This window comes from Acinonyx jubatus, chromosome B2, assembly GCF_027475565.1.
Source record: "Acinonyx jubatus isolate Ajub_Pintada_27869175 chromosome B2, VMU_Ajub_asm_v1.0, whole genome shotgun sequence".
Classification (NCBI taxonomy): Eukaryota; Metazoa; Chordata; class Mammalia; order Carnivora; family Felidae; genus Acinonyx; species Acinonyx jubatus.
In genome coordinates, this window is record NC_069385.1 from 107,962,224 (window position 1) to 107,989,954 (window position 27,731).

At 43.0% G+C, this 27,731-nt stretch overlaps 1 protein-coding gene across 1 annotated transcript; it reads right to left on the reverse strand.

The window, feature by feature from the left end:
• Positions 1-517: 517 nt before the first annotated feature.
• SPATS1 (spermatogenesis associated serine rich 1) lies at positions 518-27,396 on the reverse strand. Its single transcript, XM_053223397.1, has 9 exons — positions 27,055-27,396; positions 26,589-26,726; positions 18,806-18,950; positions 16,096-16,220; positions 13,801-13,962; positions 8,185-8,305; positions 7,299-7,361; positions 1,022-1,137; positions 518-771 (listed from the first exon to the last, which is right to left on the reverse strand). The coding sequence occupies exons 1-9, from the start codon at positions 27,323-27,325 to the stop codon at positions 743-745; spliced, it is 1,170 nt and encodes a 389-aa protein (XP_053079372.1). The 5' UTR covers positions 27,326-27,396; the 3' UTR covers positions 518-742.
• Between the last annotated feature and the right edge of the window lie 335 nt (positions 27,397-27,731).

The window sequence follows — 27,731 nt, forward strand, 5'->3', positions numbered from 1 at the left end:
ACGGCTGCATTTTACCATTGATATGAGGGCATTCTTAGAAAACGAAATTTAACTGACTAAAACTGAAGGTGGACCGTCAGAGAATTGTTATCAATGTTAGGTTCCCCGAACTTGTTATTTTGTATTGCAACTGTTGGCGCATATCCTTGACCTTAGGAGATGCATATCGGAGTATATAGTATGTAGGAGCACAGGGTGATGATGTCTGCCACTCCTTCTCAAACAATTCTTCAAAATAATAACAGAAGGGGCACCTGGGTGGCTCAGTCGGTTAAGCGGCCGACTTCAGCTCAGGTCACGATCTCGCAGTCCGTGAGTTCGAGCCCCGCGTCGGGCTCTGGGCTGATGGCTCAGAGCCTGGAGCCTGCTTCTGATTCTGTGTCTCCCTCTCTCTCTGCCCCTCCCCCTTCATGCTCTGTCTCTCTCTGTCTCAAAAATAAAAAATTTTTAAAATAATAACGGGAATGAAAGAGAGAGAAAGAACGCACAAATTCGGACAAAGGCTAACCACGGTGAATTCTAAGTGAAGGACATGTAGGTATTTGTTCATTGTATGATCCTCACAACTTTTCTGTAAGTTTGAAGGTTTTCAGAACATAGAGTTAAAAAAAAAAAGGCAACGCACAGTGATTACTTATCAAAGTCAAACATTTGACTTAGAGCAATCACACTGACAGAAGCGACCAATTGGAAGAGGCTCTCCAGAGTACAGTCAGTGCATGCTCTGTGGGCCTGTTTCTGCTTAGGATTGTCTCGGCGAATCCAAAGAACCTGTGGATAGAGGCACGGAGTTGAAGGTTGTGCCCCATTACAAGACTAATGGTGCTCAACCAACACACTCAACCAGTGATGCGTGACCATGATAACAGCAGCCCAAGGGACCACGGTGTGGGGCAAAAGATACCATCCACTCTGGGAGAGGCTTTGCCTTCTCTCCTCTCCACTGCGAAGCCTCTCAAAAGCCTGCTCTTCTGGGCTTGCCTCCAGTTTTATACTATTCTTTGAAGGTTCTTTAACCCACCAGCAGGGAATAAACTGTGCACCAAGGGGACCGCTGGGTGCCAATTGTCAAGCTCCTCCACCTCTCTTATCTCGGTCTTCAGCCTATTGGCCTTCTCCTTCACCCAGAAAGGCAAGCTGCAGGAAGAAAACAACACCTGAGTTTGAGTTTGTCTAAAGCAAAATGCACAGACACGTTCAGTGGATAAGGTACTACATCCTCCAAAGTAAGAAGGCCTCCGATTTAGGAGATCAGTGACAAAACACCATGTGAAGTTGTTCCGCATTTGCCCCTCCCTCCAAACCCAGATCTCTTTTCTGCCCTTCTCTGCCCAGGGAGCTGACCCCTGCAACTTGCATCACCTTGATTCCTCTGTGCCCTCACCTTTGAGCTGGGCTTAGCTAATGGGAGGACAGGTAAGAGACCAGAAAGCCAGAAGAGAGAGAGGTTGGGGTATTTCTCACCTAGCTTCTCTACTCCCGCTCATCTCCTGAGGCACCTCGGTTCCGGCAGTGAGTGCACTCTCCACTGCCACAACCCCTTCCAGACAGCCCATCTCCACCTCCCCCCACACAGGGGGGACAAGATCGCTCTTCCTGCTGCTCAGACACATGAGTGGTAAGAGCTGCCCACTGGTGGGAGCCCCTGGATGCTTCGCCCTTCCATGTGAGTTCCCTCGACTGGTTCACACATCTGTAAACAGTCCTTTCATTCAGGATTCTTCAGAATCCCACCTGAGCATGCCTTCTGTTTTTCTAACACTGACAGCCAGCATCCTCCCAAGTCTGTTGGGATTTGAAAGGATGTATGCTGAGCCACACTGTGTATGTTCCAAGAGGTACCAGGAATTGTGACTCCTGGGATGAGTCAGAGAAAGAAGATGAAGAATTTTTTTTTATCTTTTAGCAGCTTTGATTTCCATACATTTAGGGAGAAATGCACCATGATTGGGAAAATGGCCCGATACACCTGCTAGGGATGTGGAAGTTCTTGCAAGAAGGAACGGGGTATTACCACGTAGGTAATAGTTGGGAGTCAAGGGCATCATGTAAAGCTGACAAACCAGTAGGAGAAGCCCAAATAAGACCAGCAGGATGAAGAGCAGTACAGAACGATTCTAGCATAAAGAATCCCTAGAACAAGGGGCGCCTGGGTGGCTCAGTCGGTTAAGCGTCCGACTCTTGACTTCAGGTCAGGTCATCATCTCACAGTTTGTGGGTTTGAGCCCCACATCGGGCTCTGCACTGACAGCACAGAGCCTGCTTGGGATTCTCTCTCTCCCTCTCTCGGCACCTCCCCTGCTCGCTCGCTCTCTCTCTCTCTCTCTCTCTCTCTCAAAATAAATAAATAAGCTTTAAAAGAAAAGAATCTCTCAAACAAAACCACCGTGGTAAAAATAATATAGTACAAATAATAAATGTAACAAAATATTAGGATAGAATTGAAACAAATCTGCCGAATCATTAATGCAAAAGATCTTAATTCACCTATTAAAGACAAAATTTTTCAGATCAGCTCACAAAGCAAAAATCCAACTCTGTGTCTATAAGACAGACCTAAACCGAAGTGCTTTGAAAGTCTAAAAACAAAAGAATGGGCAAAGGTATATCAGTCAATGCAAACAAAACAAAGTATGAGTTGTAATCTTAATATCTGGCAATGTATAATATAAGACAAAAAGCATTAAATGAGAAAAAGAAGATTTTTTTATTTTAATTCTAATCTAGTTACTATAGGATGTTATATTCATTTCAGGTATGCAATACAGTGATTCATCACTTCCATATTACTCAATGCTCATCAAGATAAGTATACTCTTGATCCCCTTCACCAATTTCCCCCAACTCCCACCCACCTCCCCTCTGGTAACCATCAATTTGTTCTTTATAGTTTAAAGTCTGGTTTCGGTTTGTCTAATAAGATATTTTTATAATGTTAATGGCTATACTTAACAATATAGATAGAAATACATTAATATTAGCACACAATTAACACACCCATTTTCAGTCCTAGCTAGGTCAAATGGACAATTTTAATCAAAAAGATAAATCTTCTGGGGGCGCCTGGGTGGCTCAGTCAGTTAAGCGTCCGACTTCGGCTCAGGTCATGATCTTACGGTCCGTGAGTTCGAGCCCCGCATCGGGCTCTGGGCTGACAGCTTGGAGCCTGGAGCCTGCTTCACGTTCTGTGTCTCCCTCTCTCTCTGACCCTCCCCCATTCATGCCCTGTCTCTCTCTGTCTCAAAAATAAACAAACATTACAAAAAAATTTTTGTTAAAAAAACAGATAAATCTTCTGGGTATGTATCTAACTTTGCAGCCTGATGAAATAGATACATCTTCAAATGCATAGAGAGACAATCCCCATGTTGAGCATGTATTCAGTCACAATGAAAAGTTGGCAAGTTCCATAAAATAAAAGTAATAAAAACAATATCTTCTGATCATTGGGTGATAAAAGTAAAAATGAACTGCAAAATAAAAATCCAAAAGCTCTTCCACCTGGAAATTTTAAGTCTATTAAGTAATTCTTTAGTCAAAAGGAAAAGGCCAACACAGAATTCTTTTAAAAAGTAAGGATAATCTACACTTCAAAATTTGTAAAATAAAAGGAGAGCAGTGGTCAGAGGTGCTTTCATAGCCTTTAATACATATAGTAAGGAATTTAAAAATGAATTAAACATCCCATTCAAAAAATTTAAAAAGTGGGAGCACCTGGGTGGCTCAGTTGCTTAGGCATCCAACTTCCGCTCAGGTCATAATTTCATAGTTCATGGGTTCGAGCCCTGCATCAGGATCTCTATCAGTGCAGAGCCCACTTTGAATCCTCTGTCCCCCTCTCTCTCTGCCTCTCTCTCTCTCTCTCTCTCTCTCTCTCTCTTTCAAAATAAATAAACTTAAATACATAAATAGGGACGCCTGGGTGGCTCAGTCAGTTAAGCGTCAGACTCCTGGTTTTGAATCAGGTCACGATTTCACAGTTTGTGAGTTTGAGCCCCACGTGACTTTGACCTTTGCCATCAGGCTCTACGCTGATAGTGTGGAGACTGCTTGGGATATTCTCTGTCCTCTCCCTCTCTCTACCCCTCCCTCAGTCATGCTCACTCTCTTTCTCTCTCTCTCTCAAAATAAATAATAAAAATAAATAATATACAAGTGATGAGTTTACTTATGGGGCTCCTAAATGGCTCAGTCAGTAGAGCATGTGACTCTTGACCTCAGAATGAGATCTCAGAGTGAGTTCGAGCCCCACATAGGGTGTAGAGATTACTTTTTAAAAAAATCAAAAAGAACAAAAATAAACCAAAAGAGTAGAAAGAAGAAAATAATAACAATAGAAGCAAAGACTGATGCTTTAAAAACAGAGAAAGAGACAGTATAAAAAGAGAATACAATCTTTAAAGCTGCTTTTTAAAAATAACAAATACACAAACCACTATCTAACCTAATGAAGAAAAGGGGGAATAAAGCACCAACACACAAAATTAACGATAAGGGAGAAACAAGTGAAAGAAGACAGGAAATTGTTTGGAACAATTCTATGCAAATAAATTTGAAAACCTAAAAGAAATAGATAACATTCTGGAAAAATTAAACATTACTCATAAGAAAGATTACGTTTGAACATATGTTGAGGTATGTTCCCTCTGTACCCAATTTGTTGAGAGTTTTTATATCACGAAACGATGGCGAATTTTACCAAATGCTTTTTCTGCATCTGTTGAGATGATCATGATTGTTTATCCTTCATTCCGTTAATGTGGTAGATCGCATTCATTGATCTGCGGATGTTGGAGCATCTTGCATCCCTGGAATAAACCCACTTGCTCATGATGTATGATCTTTTTAATGTAACGTTTAATTTGTTTTGCTGAGAGTTGAGGATTTCTGCACCTATATTCATCAGGGATACTGGCTTGTAATTATGTTTTCTGGCAGTGTCCTTGTCTAGTTTTGGTATCAGGGTAATGCAGACCTCATAAAATGAATTTGGAACTATTCCCTCCTCTTCTACTTTTTTGGAAGTTTGGGAAGGAACAAAACTAGTTTCTTCTTTAAATGTTTGGTAGAATTCACCAGTGAAACCATTTGGTTTTGGGCTCAAGTTAACAGATTTCTGATTACTGATTCCGCCTCCTTACAAGTCATTGGTCTGTTCAGATTTATTTCTTCAAAGGGGCACCTGGGTGGCTCAGTCGGTTAGCATCTAACTTCGGCTCAGGTCATGATCTCATGGTTCATGAGTTTGAGCCCCGCATTGGGCTCTGTGCTGACAACTCAGAGCCTGGAGCCTGCTTCGGATTCTGTGTCTCCCTCTCTCTCTGCCCCTCCCCCACTTGCGCTCTGTCTCTGTCTCTCTCTCTCAAAAATAAATGAACATTAAAAAAAAAATCAATCAATAAAAAAGATTTATTTCTCCATGATTCAGTCTTGTGAAGTTGTATGTTTCTAGGAATGCACCCGGTTTTTATAGGTTGTCCAATTTGTTCGGTGGATAATTGTTCATAGCAGTCTCCTAAATCCTTTATATTTCTGGGATATCAGTTGTAATGTCTCCTTTTTCACTTAATGTTATTTGAGTCCGGTCCCTTTTTTCTTTGGTTAGTGTAGCTAAAGGTTTATCTATTTGGTTTATCTTTAAAAAAAAAAAAAAAAAAAAAAAAAAAAAGCTCTTCATTTCATTGATTTTTTTCTATTACCTTTTTAGTCTCTATTTCATTTATTTCCCCTCAGGTTTTTGTTATTTCCTTCCTTCTACTAACCTTGAGCTTAGTTTGTTCTTTTTTTAGTTCCTTGAGGTGTAAAGTTAGGCTGTTCATTTGATATCTTTCTTTTTTCTTAACGTAGGCATTTACTACTCTAAACTTCTCTTTTTGATCTGTTTTCGCTGCATGCGTGGTTTTGGGGTGCTGTATTTCCACTTTCACTTGTCTCGAAGTGTTGTTGTTGTTTTTTAATGTTCCTTTTTTGATTTCTCCTTTGACCCATTGGTTACTCAGGAGCATGCTGTTTAATCTTCATATATTTGCACAGTTTCCAGTTTTCCTCTTGCACACGTTTTCTATTTTCACACCATGTGGTCACAAAAGATACTTGATAGGATTTCAGTCTTCTTAAATGTATAGACTTGTTTTGTGCCCTGGCAATTACTTTTAAATATTTTAGAATAGCATCTACCAAAAGTGTGCAGTACACAAGGTACCTTGGTGGCTTGGTCAGTTAAGCATCCAACTCTTGATCTCAACTCAAGTCTTGATCTCAGGGTCATGAATTCAAACCCCACATTGGGCTCCACACCCAGCGTGGAGCCTAGTTTCAAAAAAGAAAAAAAGCATACAGGGGTGCCTGGGTGGCTCAGTCAGTTAAGTGTCCAACTTTGGCTCAGGTCACGGTCTTGAGGTTCATGGGCTCGAGCCCCTCATCGGGCTCTGTGCTGCCAGCTCAGAGCCTGGAGCCTGCTTCGGATTCTGTCTCCCTCGCTCTCTGCCCCTCCCCCACGCACGCTCTGTCTGTCTCAAAAATAAACATTTAAAAAAAAAGTTTTTATGTATACAGTACAGACATGAGAGGCCCTAATTATCTGCTTCATGTAATAACGCCGTATAATGAAGGTATTAAAGCTCCCAAGTTTGGAATAAAAGGCTTTTTATTTCCACTGAGCTCCAGGGTTTGGTTTCCCAGCTGGACTCCAGTGGGTCAGACTGTGGGTCACTTGCCCACTCTATCTATGTTTATATGGAACTGTTTTGTATTAGAAAGCGAAATTTTTTATACTGACACATATCTTTTTCTAGGTCTAAACCCTTCTTGGGCAACTAGATGAGGTTCAGAAAGGACCTGAACTTAAAGTATGACATCAGAGGAATGATACTTCCCTCTAGTGCGAGAATATTCTGACAGCTTTTTCTCTGCCTCTTCAAACTCTAACCATCCTCCCTGGCTGGACTCATTTAAGCCTGTCCTTCTTTTCTGACAACTCTTAGGTTTTAAACCTCAGGGACCCTGCCTTTTTTCTCCATATAAACGTCCATTAGTGCATACCTACCACAACACATGGCATCCAGCGGACTGTCCATCATATGGGGTGAAGACGTGGACAGCCCAGCTGATAGACTGCACAGCACTTGCCCTCCAAGTGTCTCACTAAAAACGCTCCATACAAACTGCCCCACCCACCAGCTCAGATTCTAAAGGTCCTTCTGTGTTGGGTGTCTATAAGTTCGTCCATAGGAGAAAATAATAAATAACTGATAACTTAATAAAACTTGGATAATATAAAACACGGTGAGAGAACTCACATAGGAATTTGTGGAAGAGGCTCAAGTGGAATAAATGTATCAAATTTCTTTTCATACGGCACTCTGAAAAACAGAAAAGGCAACCATAAAATTGGTGTGGCATCTACAGCAGAGAGATCGATAGAAACATCTTTGTGTTCAAGAAGATGTCTGGGGACCCCTGGGTGGCCCAGTTGGTTGGGCGTCCGACTTCGGCTCAGGTCATGATCTCGCAGTTCGTGAATGCGAGCCCCGCGTCAGGCTCTGTGCTGACAGCTCGGAGCCTGGAGCCTGCCTCGGATTCTGTGTCTCCTTCTCCCTCTGCCCCTCCCCCCCTTGTGCTCTGTCTCTTCCTATCTATCAAAAATAAATAAATGTAAAAAAAAAATTTTCTCAAAGAAGAATATGTCTTATTTTCTGGTTTAATGGCCACCTATGGGCTTCACAACTATAAAGGTCATAATTCTTATTATAATTTTTATTAAACATCAATAAACCAAACATAATTGATTTTTTAAAATATTAATATAATACACCAACTTTTTTTCTTTTAACTTAATTATCCTCTTCTGAATCGCTTTGGCCTAAGTTTAGTTCCAAGTGTACATCAATCCAAACAGTAAACACTAATAATCTGATTCAGTATGAAACCGAAAAGTCCTCAGATTTGTGGTAACAACAATAGTGACAAAATTAACAACCACCTTTTTGCAGTCAAGATCCTGTGTATAAGTTCAATTGCACACGTACATGTGTGTAGACACTAAGGAACTAGAGATTAACTTTTTAAGGAATTTTCAGCAACCATGTTTTGTTGGAATCTACTCCTTATGAAATATAACATATATAGTACAGAGAGCTACAATTCCTTTATAATTAACTAACCCTGCTATTCACATACACTTACATTGAGAAATTCACTGGTGGGAGAGTTGAGCCTGCTTTGTGGAAGCCTTTACTCTGTTCTGGGTACATATATGGATTATCTCCTGGAGTTAACTTTGGTATTCCATTTCTAGGATCAATATCTGTGAAATATTTAAAAACAAGATCATAAAAGGGACTGAAGGTGATCTACAGATAATGCGCTATCCATATGACAATGGAAACAGGATAATTTCATGTTTTATTATGAAGTACATAGAGGCTTCCTAAAGTTCTGTTCGTGATCATCTTGCCTGGAGAATATGAAGATAAAAGTGTGCTTGAGAAACACTGTGTTTGGGACATTGTTCCAGAAAGTGTCCCGATTACCCCCACCCCGGGAAAGAACAGTAGCTTAGGTGCAGGCAGGATGTTTTGGTTTAAAATGAGGGGCACTTGGGTGGTTCAGTTGGTTAAGTGTCCAACTCTTGATTTCAGCTCACGGTTCATGAGAAGGAGCCCCACATTGGGCTCTGTGCTGGGCTTGGAGCCTGCTTGAGATTCCCCTTCTCTCTCTCTCTCTCTCTCTCTCTCTCTCTCAAAATAAATAAATAAACATTAAAAAAATAACTACAGTTGACCCTTAAACAAAAATAAATATATAGATAGATAGCGAGATAGATAATATAAGAAGTGAATCAAAGGTATCTGCAAAGGAAGAGCAAGAACTCTGCTTAAAATTTGAGCATTGGAGTACTTTGAATCCTTGTGCCCTATGAATCTTAAGGAGCAACTATAATTGGGCTCTGCCTCTCTGACTAGATCTCAGAAGGGAATTAGCTAATGAGGAAGAGCTACAGAAGAGAAAAATCAGTTTCAGGTCAATTTCCCTATACCCATAGACAACATTTTGTTCTTCTTCCATGACAACAAATTTAAGGAACTCCACCAATGGCCTGATCATAGCTGATCATCAGAGTTAACTCTTAATGAAATACATTTTGATTGGATTTTTTCTATAATAAATGTGTTGAATTTCAGTTCATAATGGAAGCTGACTGGCAGTCATAAACGCTGCCTCTCCGTCTTGTCCAAGAAGTAACGAGGGAGAAGAGAATAACGAAGAAATGTCCAGTGCCAAGCTTAAAAATATTAAATGCTGCAAGAGATCAAGGAAGAGAAAAAATGGAAAAGAAACCATTGTTTTTGAGGTTTAAGGAAGTCACTGCACATTACCCAAGAACTAGTCACACTAAAATGAATCGAGCCTGTATATCCAACTATAAGTGTACAAGAAATACACAGGACAGAGAAACCTGTTAAATGGTACCAAGGGATGTAATCAGCAAAATCCTGACTGTGGCAAACTTTATAGGATAAATAACCTAGTTTCTTCACCAAATAAATTGCAAGAAAAAAAGAGGAAGAAGACCTATATATTAAAAAGAGATTTTAAAGACATTTTAGTTAATTGTTAAGCGTGGACCTTTTTTGGACCCTGATTCAAACTCTAAATATTTTTAAATTGTGGCATTTGTGAGGCAATTGACTATTTGAACACTGACAATATTTGGTGATATTAAGGAATTATTGTTAGTTTTTTTAAGATATGAAAATGGTATTGTGGCCATTTAATAAAAATAATCCTTGTCTATTAGAGGTATACACAAAAACATATACGGATGTAATTATCTGATGTCTGGAACTTGCTTTAAAATAATCCCTGGGGGAGGGGGATAAAAATTAAATAAGATTAGCCACATGTGATAATTGTCGAAACTAAGTGATGGGTACATCAGGAAACAGTATGGTCTTCTCTCTACTTTGGCAAATGTTTGAAAATGTCCCCCATAAAAAGTTTTCTTTGTAATAAAGGTGGAATTGGAGTTACCTGTGGAGTTGGGGGAGGAAAGATGTCATATTCAGGGAGGGGCCTATCAGTAGCTTCAAATATCAAGACAGTACTCTATGTCTTAAATGGAGTAAGAAGCATACAAATGATTGTGATACTTAACGGGAGCCCGGGTGGCTCAGTCAGTTAAAAGTCCTGCTTGGGCTCAGGTCATGATCTCACAGTTCGTGAATTCGAGCCCTACATTGGGCTCTCTGCTGTCAGCACAGAGCCCATTTTGGGTCCTCTGTCTCCCTCTCTCTCTGCCCCTCCCCTGCTTGCTCTCTCTCTCTCTCTCTCTCTCTGTCTCAAAAATAAATAAACATTAAAAAAAACACAAGTGAGGGGCACCTGGGTGGCTCAGTCGGTTAGCCATCCAGCTTCGGCTCAGGTCATGATCTCACAGTTTGTGTGTTCAAGCCCCGAGTCAGGCTCTGTGTTGATAGCTCAGAGCCTAGAGCCTGCTTCCGATTCTGTGTCTCCCCTCTTTCTCTGCCCCCCCACCCCTGCTCATGCTCTGTCTCTCTCTCTCAAAAATAAATTAGAAATTTAAACAAAAACACAAGTGATTGTGATACTTTATTCTATATAGTCAATAAATACTTCATAAATATACCTTTGCATGCATTCAGTATGTATAAAAACCATAAAAAGACAGAATAAACAAATGAAGAAAGGATGGAAGGGAAATAATAATAAACAAAATTCAGGGGTGCCTGGGTGGCTCACCCAGTAGCTCACCGGACTTCAGCTCAGGTCATGATCTCACGGTTCGTGGGTTCAAGCCCCATGCCGGGCTCTGTGCTGACAGCTCAGAGCCTGGAGCCCGCTTCAGATCTGTGTCCCCCTCTCTCTTGACCCCTGCTCAGCTCACACTCTGTCTGTCTGTCTGTCTCTCTCTAAAATAAATAAACTTTAAAAAATAATAATAAACAAAATTCAGGATAATGTTTGAGTTAGGAGGGAAGTGATGGATTAGGGTCAGGACTTGAGTCATCACGATAATACCATTTTTTTTTTATTTTTTTTAACGTTTTTATTTATTTTTGAGACAGAGAGAGACAGAGCATGAAGCGGGGAGGGGCAGAGAGAGAGGGAGACACAGAATCGGAAGCAGGCTCCAGGCCCCGAGCCATCAGCCCAGAGCCCGACGCGGGGCTCGAACTCACGGACTGCGAGATCGTGACCTGAGCTAAAGTCGGACGCCCAACCGACTGCGCCACCCAGGCGCCCCAATACCATTTATTTTTGATAAATACTTGTCACTGGCCCAGTTCTAGTCAGTGAGACATGAGTGGAAGGAAGTCTCCCAAGGACCATATGGGAAAATTTTTCCCTCATTCTAAAAAGGGAAGGCAACAAGAGAGATTCCTCTTTTTCATGTTTTGAAATATAGACGTGATGCTTGGAGGAACTGCAACAGTTCTCTTGTGACCATAAGATGACAAGTGTGAAGACAAAAATCCAACACAACTAAGCATAGCAGCACATAAACACAAAATGAGCCTATTATCTTTGGGGCGCCTGGGCGGCTCAGTCCGTCAAGCATCCAACTCTTGATTTCGGCTCAGGCCATGATCTCACGGTTCGTGAGTTCAAGCCCTGCGTCAGACTCTGTGCTGACAATGCAGAGCCTGCTTGAGATTCTCTCTCTGCCTTTCTCTCTGCCCCTCCCCTGCTTGCTCTTTCACTCTCTCTCAAAATAAATAAATAGACTTAATTAAAAAAAAAAAAAGAGCTATATCTTTGGTGACATCACTGGGCAATCAGACAGTATAGACCACCTAGATTCCAAAGCTTCTCATTAAGTATATAATAAATGTCTTATGATTTAAGCCTCTGACAGTTTGGCTTTTGTCTGACCGTGGCTGAGAGCGTTCCTAAGTACTATACAGCTAAACTTAGTCCCTTCTTGGTCTTTCTCTGCTCTTTCATGTTTAAACCAGTTAAATAAATCTTTCCTATTCTACCCTATGGCTGCAACTCAGTTGGGGGTGGGGAGCAAGCGTGTGCACAACAGGCTTATGTGATATCAAGGCTTTGGTATAAGCCTTTGGGTCCTGGATCACTGTCTGAACCACCCTGGTGTCTGACCCTCATCTTATCTCTGCTACTCTCTGTAGGTTGGTATCTATTTCTGTTGTCTGCTAAAATGTGTCATCTAGTCTGATCCTCAGGAAGTCAGCCCGCTCCACAATGCATCAGGTGAGACATAAAGTCGTTCTTATGACCCCTGGCTTGATGGTCCACAGAGCCTCACACGGTGGCCTCCTGCCGTTTTGGTCGTGAGAGCTATGGAGCTCTCCTGGCTTGCTCTCTTTCTTTCATTCTTTCTATGTGTCCCGACCTCCACAGTCCTCACGGGGCACAAGAATGCAGCTATTACCCACATCTCCTGGGTGGGTGAGACCCTGCATCTGGCTTTCTGCCCAGACATTGCCCATAGCTATCACTACGCTGAGGTTCCCCAACCACAGTCTGAGGCAGAAGCCCCAGCTAGAGTCACATCTGATCACCAACTAGATTTTGGTCCCAGGAAGTGAGCAGGCTACAGGACTCCTCAAAACACCCACCTCAGCGACAACTCTCCCACCTCCTCTAGTATGGCTTCTTATATATTCTCTATCCAGACAAAAGCCTTGATCTTTAAAACTTTATCTCTGGGGGCACCTGGGGGGCTCAGTTGTTTAAGCGACTGACTTCCGCTCAGGTTCCCAAGTTCGAGCCCCGCATTGAGCTCTCTGCAGTCAGCACAGAGCCCGCTTCAGATACTCTGTCCCCCTCTCTCTGCCCCTTCCCAACTTCCCCACTCACATGTGCGCGCTCTCTCTCTCTCTCTCTCTCTCTGTCTCAAAAATAAATAAACACTTAAAACTATTTGCCTGTGCAATGAGTTTAAAAGTCCATTTTAGGGGCACCTGGGTGGCTCAGTCCTACTCTTGATTTCGGTTCAGGTTGTGAGATCGAGCCCTGTGTTCTCTGCGCCGAGCATGGAGCCTGTTTGAGACTCTCTCTCTTCCCCCCTCTGCCCCTCTCTCCCCCGCTGGCATGCTCTCTCTCTCTAAAGCAGAATAAACAAAAAAAAAGTCTATTTTAAATCTCAAAAATGAAAACTTTCTATTTCTTCCTCTTTGTATTCCTGCTACAGCAATCCTATTCATCCATGAAGCAAGGGCTGCCTCCTGTATGGTATTTCTATGGAAGAATGTGCTATAATGATCCATTGGAACTCAGCAACACTAGGATCTTTCCATAAATCTATTATGGGTAGGTTGGGACAGAGAACTCACCAAGTAACAAACTATATGAGTATATACACACACTCATCTCAAATTACCTTTAATAAGGTATGAAATAACAGAATGCACTTCAGGCTAAGGTTTATGGGCTACTTTCCTTTTGAAGAATATAATGTATAATTTAAATACATATCATGGGCAGCATCTAATTGAAACAAATTATTTTCTTCCGACTTGAATGAAGGTTTCTATTAATAAGTATCTGAGAGAACTTGTCTGATGACTTAAATGTCACATTAGCATTTTATGAAATGCAGAGAAAAACAAAAATGTGGGTCAGCATATGTTGTCAGTTCTTTGCCAAAAAGAATTGCCAAACATCCCCTTCACTTTCCTATCTTCCTGGCCGCCCTACAGTAACATGGTGACCCCCGAGGGCTGACACCAGCCATGGAATGTTGGCCTGGTAGAACCACAACTCAAGTATTTTCAGACATCGCACAGTCAAGGTCCAGGAGGAAAACGTTACCATATTTCTTCCTCCCAAAGCACTTGTCCACCATTCTCTCTGATAGAGACCTCCTGTTGCCGAGGAAGACCCCGTTAAAGAAGCACTGCTTTCCAACGTGGTAGGTGTGGATATTGCTGCTAAACCTCGGGTAAAATGTCCATTCAGGACGGTGCCCATCCTCTGCAAGACATCAGAAATCCTTCCATCAGCTCCGCTCCCGGCCTCATAATGCAATTAAAGGACAGAAAGTTGTCCCAGGCATTCTCTGACTGTACAGCCTTTATCAACATGTTTAATTCCTTGGTTCTACATCAAGGGCAGTGTTAACCTCTGGGGGACTCAGCACGAGAGGAAGGGAACGGGCACCTGGGTGGCTCAGTCGGCTAAGTGTCAGGCTTCAGTCAGGTCATGATCTCACGGTTCATGAGGTCAAGCCCACATTGGGCTCTGCTTGCAGTGCAGAACCCGCTTCGGATCCTCTGCCCCTCCCCTGCTCATGCTTGCTCTCTCTCTCAAAAATAAACATTTTAAAAAAAAAAAAAGAGGGGAAGTGGGGAGATAGGTATCTAAGAGGCCTCTTTTTTTTTCCTTTTTACCCTGCCTTCCAAAAATAAAGCCATCTTTATGGTTGGAAGCGATGTCTGGAATGGGAAGCTAAGAGACAGTTGTACAAGCACCTATGATCCAGCCTTCGCTCTGATGAGTGGGTAGGAAGAACAGAATGCCCATCAACCAGGGAAGGGCTGGGCCAACCACGGCAACTTAGTGGATGGACCACAGTGTTGGCAGCAATGATGGGGCACGCGTGCACTAGAGTGACTCTGGGAAATGTAGACATGCAACTCTGGCAAATGAGAAAGGCCATCGCGAGACCTCAGGCAAGTCACCGGACCTCTCAGGGCTTTGTTTCCTCGCTCAATACTTTTCCTACAAAATGGCTAAAGTGATTTTAAACAACGAGAGATTCTCTAACAGCTCTAGGGTTGTTTGAGAAACACTTGGGCTCTGTGGTGGCCAAGAAAGAACACAGGCTCTGGGGGCAGGTGAGCCTGGAGTCTAATCCCATCACTGTACTTCCTAGCCAGGTGGTCTTGTACGAGTGACTAAATCTCTCTGCGCCTCAGTTGCCTGGGGTGTTAAATGGGTAGGCCTATATTAGCCACCTAGATTTATGTGTATTGACATAGAAAGAGGTCCAAGATCTATTTGTTCTGAGTGAAAATAGTTCGTATACTATTTTCCACTAGTGAAAATATGGTTGTATACTCCAACCCATGTATAGATAAGTACATACATACCAGCACATACACGCTTCAAAATTCCTCACGGCTACAGGGCCCATGGGGGATACATTGGAGAACACTGGGGAAGGGGTTTCTATACTCTACCTTATATACTCCTTTATTATTTTACTACTTTGCTATGATACTTTTATGGTTTTTATATAAAGCCATGTCAGTTTGGGAAAACATATCATGACAGCTCCCCAGCAGAGCTGCTGCGAGAATTAGAAAACCTGTCTGGGAATGCAAGCTGGTGCACCCACTCTGGAAAACAGTATGGAGGTTCCTCAAAAGACTAAAAATAGAACTACCATACGACCCAGCAATTGCACTACTAGGCATTTATCCACGGGATACAGGTGTGCTGTTTCGAAGGGACACGTGCACCCCATGTTTATAGCAGCACTATCGACAAGAGCCAAAGTATGGAAAGAGCCCAAATGTCCATCGATGGATGAATGGACAAAGAAGATGTGGCATATATATACAATGGAGCATTACTCGGCAATCAAAAAGAATGAAATCTTGCCATTTGCAACTACGTGGATGGAACTGGAGGATATGATGCTAAGTGAAATTAATCAGAGAAAGACAAATATCATATGACTTCACTCATATGAGGACTTTAACAGACAAAACAGAGGAACATAAGGGAAGGGAAACGAAAATAATATAAAAACAGGGAGAGGAACAAAACAGAAGAGACTCATAAATATGGAGAACAAACTGAGGGTTGTGGGAGGGGAGATGGGCTAAATGGGTAAGGGGCACTAAGGAATCTACTCCTGAAATCATTGTTGCACTAGATGCTAACTAATTTGGATGTAAATGTTAAAAAATAAAATTAAAAAGAAAGAAAGAAAGAAAGAAAGAAAGAAAGAAAGAAAGAAAGAAAGAAAGAAAGAAAAAGAAAACGTGTCAAATCCCTGGCACTTCGTGAGTCTTCAGTGAACTGTGCCCAACAGTACAGCAGACTTCTGGAAAGCCCTGGGTATGGAGGCACGCAGAGGGGAGGCTAGGACGTACTCACTTGTCTGCAACTTAAGCAGGCTGAACTCCTTGGGATATTTATCCTTGGGGACTTCAGGGAATGAGGTTTCAGAGGACTGATCAGAATGTGCGGAGGAGGATTTCAGATCCAAATCTGTAGCAGAGCTGGAAAGGAGGCAGAAGGATTAGAATCTTCTATGTGTTTAAATTGGTAGTTAGAATCTGATTTTATATATCTTACGCTAGAATTACGCTCACGTGCGTCAACCAAGCCTACCCCTCCATAAACGTCCATAACATATCATTTACTTACTTACAATTTGAGGGGGCTGAAACAGAGCCCAAAGGTGCGTCCTTAAAAACAGTGTGGTGGTTCCTCAAAAAGTTAAATATAGAATTACCATATAAGCCAGCAACTCCACTCCTAGGCACATACCCCAAAGAATGGAAAACAGGGACTTAGACACTTGTAAACGGATGTTCTTCGCAGTGTGACTCACGTTAGCCATGCAGTGGAAACCACCCAAATGTTCACTGACAGATGAATGGATGAGCAAAATGTAGCGCTGACATACAATGGAATATGATTCAGCCATAGAACGGAAGAAAGTTCTGATACATGCTGCGACACGAATGAAACTTGAAATATTGTGTTAAATGAACTAGGCCAAACACAAAAGGACAAGTATTATATGACTCTACTTCCACAAAATATCTAAACAGGTAAATTCAGAGAGACAGAAAGTAGATTAGGTTAGTGGATTAGGGTGGATTAGAGTACCGAGGTCTGGGAGAAATTATCGCCTAACGGGTACAGCATTTCTGTTTGGGCTGATGAAAATGTTTAAAAAATAGCAGTGACGGCTGCACAACACGGAAAGGTAATTAATGCCAATGGGTAAAAGTGGATAAAATGGCAAATGTTATGTTAATATATATTTCACCCTAATTTTTTTTAAAAAAGGAATGATGTGGGGCGCCTGGGTGGCTCAGTCGGTTGAGCATCCGACTTCGGCTCAGGTCATGATCTCACGGTCTGTGAGTTCGAGCCCCGCGTCGGGCTCTGTGCTGACAGCTCAGAGCCTGGAGCCTGTTTCAGATTCTGTGTCTCCCTCTCTCTCTGACCCTCCCCCGTTCATGCTCTGTCTCTCCCTGTCTCAAAAATAAACGTTAAAAAAAAAAAAATTAAAAAAAAAAAAAGGAATGATGTGCTGATACATGTTGAAACCTAGATGAAACTTAAAAATATGATGCTAGGGGCTCCTGGGTGGCTCAGTCTATTCAGTGACCAACTTTGGCTCAGGTCGTGATCTCACGGTTTGTGGGTTTGAACCTCGTGTTGGGCTCTGTGCTGACAGCTCAGAGCCTGTGCTTCGGATTCTGTGTCTCCCTCTCTCTCTGCCCCTCCTCTGCTTGTGCTCTGTCTCTCAGAAATAAATAAACATTTTAAAAAAAATTTTTTTATGATTCTAAATGAAAGGAGCCAGACACCGAAGACCACATATTCCTTTTATATAAAATGTCCAGAGATAAAAAGTAGATTAGTGGCTGTCTAGGGCTGGGGGGGGGGGGGGGAAGGGGGGGAGGGGCAGGTAGAGTAGGGGCCATGGTGGGGGTGACTGCTCAAGAGGATGGGCTTCTTTTTGAGGTGATGAAAATGTTCTAAAATTGATTGTGGTAATGGTTGCACAGCTCTGTTGACTACGCTAAAAACCACTGAACTGCACACTTTGAAAGGATGAATTACACAGTATGTGAATTACGTTTCCACAAAAACTGCTACCAAAAGATACCCACATTCAATAAAACCATTAAGTGGAAATTAAAAATCAACAAAGATAAAGGGAAGGGGAAGAAGTAACCAAAAAACAAACCTAAGCTGAAATGGTTGTAATAACAGAGCATCGTGTTTCGCGAAGCTCCTGGCCATTAAAAACAAAAAACCAAAACCAAAACCTATAACAAACTATTTTCAGCGGTAAAAGCAATCACTTCTTGTTTAAGTAGCTTTACAGTTGACAGATGGCTTTGGTCTTCAGGTATAGTTATCAGTTATCAAATCATGGGATGTTTTTTCACGACATTACATCGCTCTCCCGGTTGAAGGGCTTCAAAGCAACGTCATGACACTGGTCTTCTTTGCTCCCTTCTAATAATCCTGCGATGTAGGCAGGACCCATATAATCATTTCCATTTGGAAAGGAAATAGGGGGCACCTGAGTGGCTCTGTCCACTGAGTGGCTGACTCTTGATTTCGGCTCAGGTCACGATTCCAGGTTGTGGGATCGAGCCCTGCGTCGGGCTTTGTACTAGGCACAAAGCCTGCTTAGGATTCTCTCTCTCCCTCTGCCCCTCTCCCCACTCGCTGTCTAAAATGAAATTTTAAAACATTAAAAACAAAAACAGCTTAGTTTCGCTTGCTTTTACATTTGATAATGACAACCATGCACATAACATTTATTGTGTGCCAGAGAGTCTTGCGATCACTGTCCATGTATTACCTCCTTTAATCCTCAAAACCATCCTATGAAGTATTATCTCCGTTTTGTAGATAAAAAATTGAGTCCCAGGGAGGTAAAGTGATTTTCCCAAGTTTACACAGATGAAGTTGGCAGACCTGGGGTTTAAACCTAGACAGTCTGGCTCCAGAATCTATGCTCTTGCCAAACATGTCATTCTACCTCTTAGACTGTTGGCTTCCCAGTCAGAATTTACGCCGACAGTATGGACTGTACTGGCCTCTTACTTACTCTAGGTGAACGGACACTTTGCCGGGGACTGTAGGCTCACTCACACTAGGACATGTTTCAGCAGAAGATGAGGGGCTGACCTTTCTTCCAGAGGATGTTGTGCCAGCAAAGTATCCCTTAGATTCCAGAAAATCACCTGCAACACATCACCATTGGAGTTCGTTAATGAAACGAAATATCTACCCCTCCATCGTGTCCCCTGGATTACAAAAATTATTTAAAAAAAGAAAACAAAAAAACTAACGTTTAGGGGCACCTGGGTGGCTTGGTTGAGCATCCGACTTTGGCTCAGGACATGATATCACGGTTGGTGAGTTTGAACCCCACGTTGGGCTCTATGCTGTCAGCACAGAGCCAGCTTCAGATCCTATGTCCCCCTCTGTCTCTGCCCCTCTCCCACTCTCTCTTTCTCTCTCTCTCTCAAAAATAAATAAACATTTTTTAAAAATAATGTTTATTGAGCATTTATTGTGTATTGGGGATGGTGTTAACATCTTACACACATTATCCCACTTAATTCCCATAATACCCCACAGACATAAGCATTGCTTATCTTTCCGTTTTACTGATGAGGAGACCAAAGCACAGATGGTTAAGCAACTTGCCTAAGATCACACAGAAAGCAAACATCTAGATCTAGATTTGATCACGGTTCTTGTGATACCAAAGTCAAAAATCCTACCCACAATGCTACACTACTTGTCCCTCCGGAGTTTGTCTACTTTGAATTAAGTGGTAGAGATAACCTTTGAATCAAGTTATATTGAGCATCTCAATACAATTTTCCAAAGGATTGATTCATAGAAAGACTGATGAATAATCCAAAGAACTGTCATCAGAAACTTTCAAGAGGGGCACCTCGGTGGCTCAGTCGGTTAAGCGTCCGACTTCGGCTCAGGTCATGATCTCACGGGTTCGTGAGGTTGGGCTCTGTGCTGACAGCTCAGAGCCTGGAGCCTGCTTCGGAATCTGTGTCTTCCTCTCTCTGCCCCTCCCCTGCTCATGCTCTGTCTCTCTCTGTCTCAAAAATAAATAAAAACATTAAAAAAAAAAAAGTCAGATGAATGGATATTGCATTTCTTTATGCATAACTTTAGCCCAATAGACACAACGTTACCTCCGGTGATTAGAAAATTACAAAAAGGGGCGCCTGGGTGGTTTAGTCAGTTAAGCATCCGACTCTTGATTTTGGCTCAGGTCATGACCTCAAGGTTCGTTGAGCCCTGCATCACGCTCTGTGCTGTCAGTGTGGAGCTTGCTTGGGATTCTCTTTCTTCCTCTCTCTCAAAATAAATAAATAAACTTTTAAAAAATTAAAATAAGAGTCAGACTTCTGTGACTCTTGAGTACATTGCCCTCCCCTCCCAGTATCCCCATTCTCAGGTTGTTCAGGGTATGGCATAAAGACTGCCTGCGTCAGAATGACCTGGGAGGCCTGTTAAAAATACAGATTCTCGGGGCACCTGGGTGGCTCAGTCGGTTAGGCGTCCGACTTCAGCTCAGGTCATGATCTCACGGTTCGTGTTTCGAGCCCCAAGTCGGGTTCTGTGCTGACAGCTCAGAGCCTGCAGCCTGCTTCGGATTTTGGGTCTCCCTCTCTCTACCCCTCCCCCTCCCAAAATAAATAAAATATTTTAAAAAAATACAAATTCTCATATCCCATCACAAATCTCTCTAAGTGAGGCCTGGGAACCCACATTTTTAATTTGCTCGGTCATGAGAATCATCTTGGGGCACTTCTCCAAAACTCAGATCCCGGAGCTCCAACTCAGACCTACAGGGCAAGACCCGGGTGTCAGAATGTTAAAGAAGCACCTCAGGTGATTCTCAGAGCCGGCCAAGTGTGGGAGGAGCCATTCTGGAATATGCCACAGCACCTAGAACAGCCCTAGGTACAGAAAGGGTCAACTGGTTGCCTGAGGTGTGAGTAGCAGGGATGGACTGGAGCCCAGGGGAGGGGAGCTGTGAAGAGGAGAGCACAGGGTCCCGGTAGCCAAAGGCGTAACCACCCACCTACAAACCACAAAAGTAGCGTCAACCAATGTAACATCGACCACGCTCTCTGACCACAATGCAATACAATTTTAGGGATCGATAATAAAAAGACAGCCAAAAACATCCATGAGCTTGGAAACTCAAACCACACTTCTAAGTATTTCACATAAAAGAAGAAATCGTGAGGCGAATCACGAGGTGCTTAATGATCAATGACATACATACTATAAATCAAACTTGTGGGACTCAAATAAAGCGGTAAGTAGAAACTAGAGCCCGAAATGCACCTACTGTATTCCACCAAATATGAGACACCAGCAACTGTAATAACATTATTATTTTATGTACCACAAAGAACAAAGGTTGCCAATTAAAGTAGGAGAGAATGCTCTACCACTTAGAATGTTTATTATATATTTATTGAAGCATTCTTTCAGACTTACTTAGATGTATATTTTAAATACATATCATTCATGTGCATATTTAAAGAAGGAAAATATAAGCAAAATAAACTGGTTGACCTTTTTTTTTTTTAATGTTTATTTATTTTTGAGACAGAGAGAGAGACAGAGCATGAACGGGGGAGGGGCAGAGAGAGAGGGAGACACAGAATCAGAAGCAGGCTCCAGGCTCTGAGCCATCAGCCCAGAGCCCAACGCGGGGCTCGAACCCACGGACCGTGAGATCGTGACCTGAGCTGAAGTCGGACGCTTAACTGACTGAGCCACCCAGGTGCCCCTCTTTTTTTTTTTTAATGTTAATATGTTTTTGCGAGAGAGACAGCATGAGCATGGGAGCGGCCGAGAGAGAGGGAGACAGAGAATCAGATGCAGGCTTCAGGCTCTGAGCTGTCAGCACAGAGCCCAACGTGGGGCTCACTCACAAACCACGAGATCAAGACCTGAGCCGAAAAAGAGTTGGACACTTAAACGACTGAGCCACCCAGGTGCCCAGCCTTCTTCTTTTTTTTTTTTTAAGTTTATTTATTTTGAGAGAGAGAGAGAGAGCGCACACGCGCACACAGGGGAGGGGCAGAGAGAGAGAGGGAGAGAGAGAATCCCAAGCAGGCTCCACACTGTCAGTGCAGAGCCCAACGCAGGGCTCAATCCCACAAACCGTGAGATCACGACCTGAGCCGAAACCAAGGGTCAGACAGTCAACCGAGGGGCCCCTGGTTAAGGCCTTCTTAAATCTTACATTCAAAAGCCTGATTACTGAATCACTTTTCAACTCAATCACCGATGTCCACATTTTCCACCCAAACTGACCTCAGTGCAACAAGAACATGGGTGATGCAGCACGTCTTAAATAAGTGCTCCTCGATTGCCTCTGGAATTTTCTTCCAAGACACAGACACACCCTCTATATTATTCAGGGCTCATTCAGCAAAGCTTATAAAAACTACTTCACACCTGCTGCTGGGCCCACAGCTCTGGTAAGACCAATCCAACCTCAGAGATGTTCACACGCTGAAAAATGTCCATCTTAGAACTGACAGGTGGTTAAAAAACAAAGATTCCAAAATTAATGAGCTAACTTGCAATGCAAAAAAATAAGGAAAAAAGAATAAACCTCCCAACATGGTTAAAAAAAAAGGATATTATAAAAATAAAAGCAGAAATGAATGAAATAGAGAAGATTATCAGAACTTTGGTATGGCTTCGTGGAAAGTACCAATAATACAGGTAAGTGAAGTTCAAGAAAAAACAATTTTTAACACAAGTAAACAGTATTAGCAATGAAATACCATAATCACAAATGGAACAGAAATAACTTTACACATAAAGAAATTGAGGGTCAGAAATGTCCAGTAACCTATTCAAGGTGACAGAGCTATGGAGTATAATTTATAAAATATAGTTTAATGTAACATAATCAAGATGATACTGACACTGATTCTAACAGATTAATCAAGAGAACAAAATAGAAAATGTAGATAGAATAAAACTTTATATAATCGTGGCATTTCATGTCATGGGGAAAGAATAGATTATTCAAAAATATTGCTGAAACAACTAATCATTTGGAATGAAAATAAAATTAATTAATCCCCAAATAAATCCAGATGAATGATAGATTTGAATATCAGATTTAAAATAAAAGATGTACCTGAAAAAATGATAATTTAATGTTTACATAATCTTAGACTGGGGAAGTTATTTCTAAGAAAGATATCAAATACAGGCAAAATAAAGGAAAAGATACGTGATTTGAAAACATATCCATTTAAAAGTTCCACAGAAAACTATAAACTGGGGGAAAGTTTATAGCATACACAACAAGGAAAAGAGTTAGTAGTCATGCCAAATTGTGAGTTTTCATAAATTTATAAAATGAAAATAAATACCCAAGGAAAAAATGGGCAAAAGACATGATTAGGTAATGAATTAAACACACACAGGGGCACCTGGGTGGCTCAGTTGGTTGAGCATCCGACTTCGGTTCAGGTCAGGATCTTGCGGTTTGTGGGTTCAAGCCCCGCGTCGGGCTCTGTGCTGACAGCTCAGAGCCTGGACCCTGCTTTGGATTCCATCTCCTTCTCTCTCTGCCCCTTCCCCCTTTGCCTCTCAAAAATAAATGAATATTAAAAAAAATTTTAAACACACACACACACACACACACACACAAATAGCCAGTATACATTTGGGGGGAAAAAATCCATCCTTCCTAATAATCAAAGAGCTGAATTTAAGCCACAATACCAGGGGCGCCTGGGTGGCTCAGTCGGTTAAGCATCCAACTTCGGCTCAGGTCATGATCTCACCATTTCTGAGTTCGAGCCCCACGTAGGGCTCTGTGCTGACAGCTCAGAGCCTGGAGCCTGCTTCAGATCTGTGTCTCTGTCTCTCTCCCTCTGCCCCTCCCCTGCTTGCACTCTATCTCTCTCTCTCAAAAATAAACAAACTAAAAAAAAAAAAAAAGACACGATACCAGTGTTTGCTAGGAGTCTGCAAAAACCTAAGATTGGCAGAGGTTAGAGGAATGGCGTTCTTGTACATTGCTGGTAGAAATGTCTCCATCTTACTAAAACGCACTTTGGCCATATGCATCCTCCAAAGTCCGTGAGAAGTGCACTTTTGATCCGGTGCTTCTGTTTCCAGAAACATAGCTATGAAAAAAGTATGAAACTTATCTATAAGGAATCAGAAAGGATCCACATATGTAGAGAAGACAAAAACAAGAGCAGATATATCTTCTAGGTTGATAATCATATGTAAGCTCTGAGTTATTACAGCATGTACTGATAATAATTGTTGCCCCTGGATTTTAACAGTGATTGCCTTTTCATAGCATGTAAACATTCTAATTGTATGTTTGCCACTAGAGGACTTACGAGTTCACCAAAGCAAGAACTGGTTGCTATGGATGGCATTACAAAACAAACACTGTTGTTTTGGGGGTTTTTTTAGGGGCAAAATTTAAATATATTATATAACCCTGAGCAGCAAGCAGTGAAATCACATGTACAAATTTAGCATATTTCCTTGTTTGCTTAAGAAGCTTTGTGTTGGCAACTCTCTAGAAAGTGGCCTGTGGCTGCTTTGAAAGGGAAAGCTTATCTGACAGGCAAGCATAGGAAGAGCGGTCTCTCTTCTAAACAGGCAAAGGGCACATCCTCCAAATCCAGCTTACTACAGGATCTTCCCACAAGTAACTCAGCCTCTACAGCCTAGAGACACTTAAACGTGGCCTCTGGCTGCCTCTCCACGTGTCCTCCGGTAGAAGAGGCTGGAATTGCAGGTCTGACCCCTTCTGTTCTGACACTGATGCTGGCCTTGTGTAAAGGTAACATCCAGTTACTTCAAGTAAGTCAATTACCTCTCCAGCCCAGCTCCCAACACCTGCCCTGCCCCCCCCCCCCCCCCAGCTCACTAGTCTGAGATGATACAAAGAAGCTAAGGCACATGCTTCTTGAAAATGTCATCATTTAGCATGATAATTGTTATTCAAATTCGATGTCCAGGAAGCCATAAGATGGGAAATTCTAACAAGTTGCCAAAACACAGTGATATAAGAAAAGATGATTCAACAGAAGGGACCGAGAGAAGGTTCTGGCGACTAGAAAGAAATTTAGGGGGAAATGGAGAGTTTAGAAGAAAGTCTGTTTCTTTGGTACCATCTGTGGAATCCACGCTAATTATTTCCATTTCTTTAGGCAGGAATAACACCTTACATAACCAAGAACTTTCGCATACTTGTCATCACAGCTGATTTACACAATAGCATGGTCTGGCAGGGAGAAAATGATACATCAAGCCAAGTTAGCTTAATGTGGTTACCTTTTAACCACTCAGTTTCTCACCCCTGCTTATCTGCTCCACAAACAGCCTAAGGGTCTAGGACTGTGGTTTTTAACCCTTCGGATCACAGACTCCCCTGGAAAGTAATGAAAACAACAGCCCCCCCCCCTTGCTGGAAAAATGCATATACACCCACAGTTTTGTATTCATGTTCAACTGGTTTGTGGAGCCCCGTCCTTCCCGAAACCCCTGGACTCCATGTGAAGTCAGATATGGTCTCCTGAACGGACACACCTACGTAGCAGGAAAGGAAGTCATGACTCTCTGGTTAATGTGGTCTGGGGATCTCAGACTCTGGTGCTCCTCCAGTACCCCTAACTCAGAAACATGAACCCCCTCTCCCCCACCTTTAAAACAGCAGCTCCCTCTGTTACCTGAGCTCAACATGGGAACTGCAGAAAAGCCTAGAGCTTAAAGTTAGAATCCCCAAACCTTTTTCTCTTGCTGACCTAGCCACATTGGGCACTTTGGGTTCCAACTCCCGCTCTTCTGGTCCCCACTTACAGATGCATATGGTAAGTCATACCTCCCCACTCTCTGTGCACTTGTGAAGGAGAACGAGGAGACAGAAGATCTGTAATACAAAGGGCCGAGGACCAAGCTATGATCTGATGGGGCACAGACAGAACATTCTACAACATTCCCTGTTTCCAGCATTTAGGCCACTCACCTATAAAGGCCAACCTAGGCATACACTCATTCCAAGGTTTTCTGAGAGACTGTGGCTGTTCTGCTTCATGATTCTGTTCTCTAGAGGCAGTGTGCCCCCCAAACATCCTCCTCAGCCTTCAGAACCAATTAAGGAGCCACTATCCATTATTTTAATTTAAGCCTTTCCTTAAAATGTTCATACTTTTTGCCTGAGCTGCCCATCCAATAAATAGTGCCACAAATCTAGTAATATTTGAGCAAAGAAAAAATTAAAGGACACAGGTTTGGGGGGCCAGGAGACTGTGGTTAATCCTCAGATTTACCATTTATTGACCGTAGCACTGGGCAGGTCAAAACTCTGGCTCCCCCGACCCTTTATTTTTTTTATTTATTTATCTTGAGATTTGAGAGAGAAAGAGTGAGTACACAAGCGGAGGAGGGGCAGAGAGTGAGGAGAGAATCCGAAGCAGGCCCAAGCCCCATGTGGGACTTGATGCCATAATGGTGAGATCATAAACTGAGCCAAAATCAGGAGTCTGACATTCAATGGACTGAGCCACCCAGGCGCCCCTGGCTCTCTTTAGTCATTAGTAATATTCCTCTGGGCTGTTATGAGATCCAAGGACTTAATTTGTGAGAATCTCTGCTTTGAGCTGCTATCCGCTTCGTCAGATCTTGGGTTAAAAGAGACATAAGCTACTTTTCAAAGACTACTTTTTATATGCCCGCAAACTGGCCTCCCCGTACACTTGAAGTGGTTTGAACTTCCCGGCTCTGGTATACTTGGATCTGGCGACCAAATCCACACCCAGCCCTTCTGATTTCTTCAACTCAACTGTATCTCTTCTTCTCCATCGTGGTCATGCCAGGGTCTCCTTCCTCTTGAACCTTCTCCAGCTCTCTGCTGCAGGTCGCTCTGGAGATGGAGGGGAGAGAACAGTCCCGGGGACCTTTTCCAGGGTACATGGACTCATCTATGCATGTGTTGATTTTAAGTACGAAAAGCAACCCAGAGACAAAGAAAAGACCTTTGTAAGAAAGGCATCAAAGAAAGCCAAGAGAAAGTCCACAAGCCATTGAAAGTCAAAGAGGGCAGGGGTGGCATCTTAATCAGAACTTCCCTCCCGCCCCCTCCTCGGGCTTTTCTCAGGTCGGGATGCCCCCGGGGTTCCCGTGGGTTCTCTCCGCCGCCCACACTCACTGCCCCGCCCGCCCAAGGTGCTCCTTCCCTTTCCACCTCCGGGTCTTCCACCCCTTCCCCCAGCGGAAGCCTCCTGGGGCGAGGCTGCGAGATCAACGCACCCACTGGCAGCCAAACTGCCACTGCCGGGCGCCGGGCGGGCGAGGAACCGGAGCGGAGGGCCCTAGGGCCGCGGGGCCACCTGCTTCTCCCGCGGAGACGCGTCCGGGGGTTGCCTGGACACCGGCCGCAGCCGCGCGCGTCCGCGCTGCGTCCCGCCAGGCGCGCTCCCGGTCCTCCTGCCTCCGCGTCCCGGGCGCTCCCGCCCTCCTCAGGCGCCGGGGTCCCCCGAAGGGCACGGCTACTCGCCCCGGCTAGTGGGGGCGGCGCCATCAAGGGCCGCCGGAAAAGCTGCTCAGTGTTTCTGGGTTGTTTTTTTTTTTTTTTTTCATTTTCTTAAGAGTTGTGGGTTTTCTCCAGGCATATGTCATTATTGGAACCGTAGCCTCTGGTGGCAGTGAAGGATGGGCCATCCACAAAGCCTGCAGATGCCTGTTCATAATTGGCACTGATTAGGCAGGATCACCTACCACTTTTCTGGGCCAGGCGCCCTGCTGGATGTTATCTTCCCTAAGCAGCTGCATTTTTCAAAATAGAAAGCCGAATTTGAGCAAGGACTTGCTCAAGGTCACCCAAAAAACAAGGATTCATTTCCAAGTTTCCTCACTCCAAATCGACCACTCGTTCCATCATACCAACTCGAATGTATCTCTAATTCTTTCCAGCATCTAACTAATCT

Bases quoted from the DNA above. Each gene is read 5' to 3' on its own strand.
- SPATS1 (XM_053223397.1), bottom strand. From the start codon at position 27,325: ATGGCGCCGCCCCCACTAGCCGGGGCGAGTAGCCGTGCCCTTCGGGGG. The intron at 26,727-27,054 runs GTGCGTTGATCT...ACACATGCATAG, and splicing joins GGCAGTTTGGCTGCCAGTGG to ATGAGTCCATGTACCCTGGA. The intron at 13,963-16,095 runs GTGAGTACGTCC...GATGTCTTGCAG, and splicing joins CCTGCTTAAGTTGCAGACAA to AGGATGGGCACCGTCCTGAA.